Source organism: Marmota monax, unplaced genomic scaffold (assembly GCF_021218885.2).
Source record: "Marmota monax isolate L192 unplaced genomic scaffold, Marmota_monax_Labrador192_F-V1.1 WCK01_AAM20220418_F8-fsc00338, whole genome shotgun sequence".
Taxonomy (NCBI): Eukaryota; Metazoa; Chordata; class Mammalia; order Rodentia; family Sciuridae; genus Marmota; species Marmota monax.
In genome coordinates this window covers 256,351-262,748 of record NW_026693035.1, presented here as the reverse complement: position 1 = coordinate 262,748, position 6,398 = coordinate 256,351, and the positions used below count along the sequence as shown (strand labels likewise).

The 6,398-nt window shown below is 48.3% G+C and overlaps 1 protein-coding gene across 1 annotated transcript; it reads left to right on the top strand.

The window, feature by feature from the left end:
* The first annotated feature begins 4,740 nt into the window (after positions 1-4,740).
* LOC124098857 (olfactory receptor 10AC1-like) lies at positions 4,741-5,820 on the top strand. The gene has a single exon (XM_046453830.1). The coding sequence runs from the start codon at positions 4,741-4,743 to the stop codon at positions 5,818-5,820; it is 1,080 nt and encodes a 359-aa protein (XP_046309786.1).
* The last annotated feature ends 578 nt before the right edge of the window (positions 5,821-6,398 follow it).

Here is a 6,398-nt window from a genome sequence, read left to right as displayed (position 1 = left end):
AGGCAGAATGCAACACGTACATGAGGAGCAGAAAGCAAAGAGGAGCGACTAGACCCATCTTGATATTTTAGGGTTGTTTTTTTTTTTTTTTAGTCAGTGCTTTCTACATGTCATTTAAGGCCATCGTGGAGACAAGCCTGTGGAGCTGAGGATGCTGCTGAGGTTTGAGAAAAACTCAAAATTCTCGCTCAGCTCTGGCAGCTGGTGAGTGAAAGATCTGAGAGTAAAACCCAGATGTTTGTGGACCCAGACCTCCTGTCTGTCCACTGTGTTGTGCTGACTCCAAGAAAAACAAAAGATGGGACCCTGTCCTCAGCAGAGGGCAAACCAGGACTTGGAGTGCTCTCAGGGGCCACGGAGCCAGGGTCCCTCATGAAGGGGACACGGATGAGGAATAGGAAAATAAAGAGAAACATGTGACTCGGGCCACGTCACACACCGTGATAGAGGCCAGACAGGACTAGGGTCCTGGGTCCTGTCCCCAGACTTACCTGTTACCTGAGGCTCCCTCAGAACGAGGTGAAGCAGACCACATCCCAGGGCACTTTGTACATGGACACACAGATGTGCAAATAGATACACAAACTCACTGGGAGAGCTAGAAAGAGCCTTTTTGGTATGTGAATTGGTCTAAGGCCCTTCTAAGATCTGTCAAGAATATTGACCAGGTTATGCCTGACTTAACATGTCCCTTACTAAATTAAACCAATGTCTTCGAACTTCTTTATGGGCTCTTGAAACATCAAAATATCTTTTTTTTTAAAAGAGAGAGTGAGAGAGAGGTAGAGAGAGAGAATTTCAACATTTATTTTTTAGTATTTGGCGGACACAACATCTTTGTTTTGTATGTGGTGCTGAGAATCGAACCCGGGCCGCACGCATGCCAGGCGAGCGCGCTACCGCTTGAGCCACATCCCCAGCCCTCAAAATATCTTTTTAAATTAAATTTATTTTTAACTGGTACATAAAAACCTAAAAGTTGTATTTGTGGGATGCGATATGATGTTTTAATAGGTGTATACATTGTATTATGTTTATATGAGGTTAAATGTATCTATCTCCTCACATATTCCTCATTTATTTTAAAATCCCTTCTTCTGGCTTATTGAAACATGTACATCTTGATTGTACATAATTGTACATTTTTGCTATCTACATTCACCCTACTGTGCAATGTATGTGGAAGTTCCTCCTCTTATCTAACTGTAAGTGTTCATGGATCAACCTTTCCACTCCCTGTGTCCCCTTACTCTCCCCAGCCTTGTAACCACCATCCACTCAGCTTCCGTGTGATCAACTCTTTTAGATTCCTCATGAGTGAGATCATGCAGTATTTGTTTCTGTGCCTGGCTTACTTCACTTAACATGGAGATCTCCAGTTCTATCCATGTTGTCACAAATGACAGGATTTCATTCTTTTTTTAACAGCTGAATAATATTCTGTTGTGTATATGTACCATGTTTTCTTTTCTTTTCATATGTATGTATATATATATATATATATATATATATATATATATATATATAGTTTTAGTTGTAGATGGACACAATATCTTTATTTATTTATTTTTATGTTGTGCTGAGGATTGAACCCAGTGCCTCACATGTGCAAGGCAATCTCTCTACCACTGAGCTACAGTCCCAGCCACCATGTTTTTCTTATTTATTTATTAGTTGATGGACACTACAATTGTTTCCATTGCTCTGCTCTGGTGAATAGTGCTGCGATGGACATGGCAGTTCAGTGATACTATATCATGTATTGAGCTGGGGATAGAGCTCAGTTGGTAGAGTGCTTGCCTTGCATGCACAAGGCCCTGGATTCAATCTCTAGCACCACAAAAACAGAAAAGAAAAAAATTATATCATGTGCATTTATGAATATGTATCAACAAATCCTACCATTGTGTATAATTATAATGTACCAATAAATATGGAAAAAAATCAGACTTGGTGGTACATGTCTGTCATTGCCACAACTTGGGAGACTGAGGCAGGAGGATTAATCATAAGTTCAAAGCCAGCCTTAGCAACTTAGCAAGGCCCTAAACAACTTAGCAAAAACCCTGTGTCAAAATTAAAAAAAAAAAAAAAAGGCTAGGTATGTGGCTCAGTGGGAAAGGGCCCCTGGGTTCAATCCCTACCACAAAAACACATGAGAGTACAGATGTCTCTTCGCCATATTGATTTCATTTCTGTCAGATGTATACCGAGAGTGAAATTGTTAGATCATATGGTGGTTCTATTTTAAATGTTTTGAGGGTTCTAAAATCTTTTTTTTTAAAAAAATGGTTTACTTTGGGAATAAGAGCATAATCAAAAGCTCAGCTGTTGATAGTACCACAAAATAGGAGAACTGGAAGAAATGTAATCCTCTACTCAGACTCTCATTTTACAGGTGAGGAAATGGGCTGGATCTCATGGTCCTCGGTGCTATTGATCTAAACTCTACAAAAAATGCCCCCAGTGCACTACCAGCCTCCCGGGCAGAGAGAAACTGCTGGTTAAAGATCAATGAACTGTTCTGGTGATGATGCAATAGCAGACCGGCTGACCTGGAAGTTTCATGGGCGTTGATGGACATCCACCATGATGGGCGGGTACGTGCCTTGAAGGAAGCAAGGGGTTGACCTGGCCAGGCAAGGCTTCTTGGGGTTGGTGGGCTTGGGTTAGCTTTCAAAGGAGGGCTGCTTTAAAGGATTGGGGAATAGGAAGGAAAAGGAGAGGAGGAGAATATGTCTCTTGACACTTGAACTTGGATGGCTGGGTGGAGAGCTGGACATGATTCTTGTAGCTTGCGGAGGTACTGACCATGAAGATGATTGATTGCACACCCTCCATCTGAGGTTGATGGTAATATTGATGGTCAATGCATTTTAGCTGAGGGTCCAGCAGAATTTGGAGCAACTGGTAGAGGTAAAGGGTGAGGCTAGAGGCTCTCTGAGGTTCCAGAGCCAAAAACTCAGGTCAGGGACAGTAACTAGGAGAATTGAGAGGAGGCATAAATTGGGGAGAAATAAGAATGGAGTAATTTTTTTTCTTGGAGTAATTCAGCAAATAAATCAAATCTTGATTCTAGGAAACTGAATTTAGAGGAGTTTCCATAACAACTGTGGAATCAGAGGTTGACACCACGCCCACTTGGAGGACAGGAATCTTCACCCAGGACATGACATCTGAGTGCAGCTGTGGAGAATGAATAGAAGTTTCCCAGGTAGATAATGTGGGGACTTTGGGGCGTTCCCGGAAGTGATAACAGCCCACACAAAGATACAGTGCATACAGGAAGTGAGTCCCCCACTCCAGCTAAAGTCATGGTGCTGAATGGACATAAGATGAAGCTGGAAGGGACATTGTGAAGGACCACAGATGCTGTGCTAAGGAGCATGGATTAATCATGATAGTAAAGAGGGGATAGTTAAATAAATAATATCTGGCCAGGGGCAGGGGCACACGCCTGTCATCCCAGCAGCTAGGGAGGCTGAGACAGGAGGATCATAAGTTCAAAGCCAGCCTCAGCAAAAGCGAGGCAGTAAGCGATTTAGTGAGACCCTGTCTTTAAATAAAAGACAAAATAGGGCTGGGGATGTGGCTTCATGGTCGAGTGCCCCTGAGTTCAATCCCCAGTACCAAAAATAAAGAAAGAAAAAAACGACTATCTGTTCTTGAGAAAAGGTCAGTATAGTTGGTGGTATGGGAGAGGAGGCTGATTGAAGGTAGATGGACCCATTAGATTGGATGGGATCAATCAGGAGAGAGAAGGACAGCTGGGGTGTGAGGAATGTGTGGCAGAACATGGCATCTGGTTGCACTTGAGGGTGAGAGAATGAATCCAGAACGGCTTCCTGATTTCTGATCTTGGTGCTGGGCCAGCTCTATTTTCAGAAGGAAGGGAGGTTTGGGTTGGAGATCAGGAATTGAGTTTGGGACAGATGCAATTGGAAACGTTGGTGGAAATGCTTGGGAGACTGTCGACTATAAGGATCTGCAGCTAGGAGGAGGGACTGAGTCTTGAGACAGATTTAGGAATCACGTGGCTCAAGCCATGGGACCAGATGCCATTATTCATGAAGTTTCCTGTTCATCTTAAGGTGGCCAGTTCACCAAGGAGAGTGTAGACCATCTTCCTTTGCAGTTTTTTCCACCTGTAGTTAGAAATAATAGGTCCAGGATTCCCACGGGCTTGTCCTGAATCCTGCTGATGAAATGGCATAAATAGAACCAACCAACTCAGAGCAGATGAGGAGGAGGATCACGTGGTCCATCTGGGAGGCAGCACCCCACTAGGAGCTGCAGGTGTACAGAGAGTGAGATGGGTCTTTGTGACAGACTTTCTAGCTCTGCTCAAGCCCCTTAACCCTCATGGATTTTATCTATAGGACCGCCCGCCTCAGTCACTCCCCGCATGCCCACTCAACATGGAGGCTGTCTAGAAGAAGCCTGAACTCCTCAACCATTTCCCCACCCTGGGTACCATCCCCTCATCCTCAATGCTACAGGCTTGAAAGAGGATGCCTGAGTCCTTAGGTAGGCTTTTGAAGGCTGGGGAGAGCTAGGAGGGTAGGAAGATAGATCTGAAGAAGGTCCCAGGAAGCCGGGAGGCACAGTGGGCCCAGGAGGACAGCAGGAAGGGTGGACATCTGAATTCCTGGAGGACTTAAGAGGACAGGGAGGAAGCTCAAGTTCTGGGGAGGATGGAAAGGGGTACGGAGAGCAAGAGATAGATCTCAGAGGGCTGGCATGGGGTTCTGGGGCCCAGGAGGGGCAAGTGCCACCTATTTCTTGGGAGGCAGGCATCACTGTGACACTGGCCTGCATGCCTGTCCTCCCCTAGGCCCCAACACAAGCCACTGGCCTGAGTCCAGCTGGACTGCCCCGCAGGAGTTTGTAATCCTGGGCTTCTCCGGGTGGCCCCAGGGCCTTCGGGTGCTGCTCTTTGCTCTCCTGCTGCCGCTCTACCTGGCCACCCTGGCAGGGAACCTGCTCATCCTGGTCCTGGCCCTGGTGGAGCCCGCCCTGCACACACCTATGTACTTCTTTCTGGGTGCGCTGTCCGCTGTGGAAGTGGCCTACACGCTGGTGCTGACCCCGCGCATGCTGGCTGGCTTCCTCCTGCCACCCGGGGGCCAGGCTGTGGCCCCCTCAACCTGTGCTGCCCAGATGGGCCTTTTTGTGGCCCTGGGCGGTTCTGAGTGCCTGCTGCTAGCAGCCATGGCCCTGGACCGCTACTTGGCCATCTGCCGCCCCCTCTACTACCCTCAGCTCATGACCACAGGACTCTGCTGGGGTCTCCTGGCCTCCTGCTGTGTCGGTGGCTCGGTCCTTGCCCTAGGCCTCACCACAGCCATATTCCAGCTGCCCTTCTGCCATGGCGGCCTGGTCAACCATGTCTTCTGTGACCTCCCCGCGGTGCTGGTGCTGGCCTGTGGGAACCGGGACCTGCAAGAGCACGTGCTGCTGGTGGCCTGCCTGCTGCTGCTGGTGCTGCCCCTAGTCCTGATCCTGCTGTCCTACACCAGAGTGCTGGTGGTCATCCTGGGGGTTGGGGGAGCCGCAGGCCGCCGCAAGGCCTTCAACACCGTAGCGTCCCACCTCACTGTGGCTGTGCTCCACTACGGCTGTGCCACGGCCATGTATGCCCGACCCCTGAGCAGCCGGTCCCTGGAGGAGGACAAGCTGGTCTCGCTCATCTACATCAACCTCACCCCACTGCTGTATCCGGCCATCTACACGCTGCGCAACCGGGACATGCAAGGTGCCCTGCAGCGGGTGGTCAGTCAGAGGACCCCAGGGATGACCCACCAAACTGAGTTCACCTAAAGCTGGAGGCCAGGTGGTGTTGGTCCTGAAATGTGTCCCCCTGATGGAAATCTCACCCTTCCAGAGCCATCTATGGCTCCCCAATGCCTACTGGACATGAACCTGTGTCTAGCACCTAAAGACCTCTAAAACCAGACTCTACTCTGGTTGACAGTTTGAGAGCTGGTGAATTCCTCCTTGTGGAGAGATCTCCTGACAGTGCAAGATGCACAGCAGCACCCTGGTCTCTACCCATTAACTGTCAGGAGCTTCCCCCTCCTCTTCAGATGTGACAATCAAAAATTAGACCTGGGTGCAGCGGCTGTAATCCCAGCGGCTGTAATCCCAGCGGCTCGGGAGGCTGAGGCAGGAGGATTGAGAGTTCAAAGCCAGCCTCAGCAAAAGCGAAGCACTAAGCAACTCAGTGACACTCTGTCTCTAAATAAAATACAAAGTAGGGCTGGGGACGTGGCTCAGTGGTCAAATGCCCCTGAGTTCAATCCCTGGTATGCACCCCCCCCCAAAAAAAAGTCATTGGACACTATCAAAGGACCCTGAGGGGCAAAGTCACTCCTGGTTGAAAACAACTGCTCGAAACT

Excerpts from the sequence above, each read along its gene's own strand:
- LOC124098857 (XM_046453830.1), top strand. The coding sequence starts at position 4,741 with ATGGGGTTCTGGGGCCCAGGAGGGGCAAGTGCCACCTATTTCTTGGGA.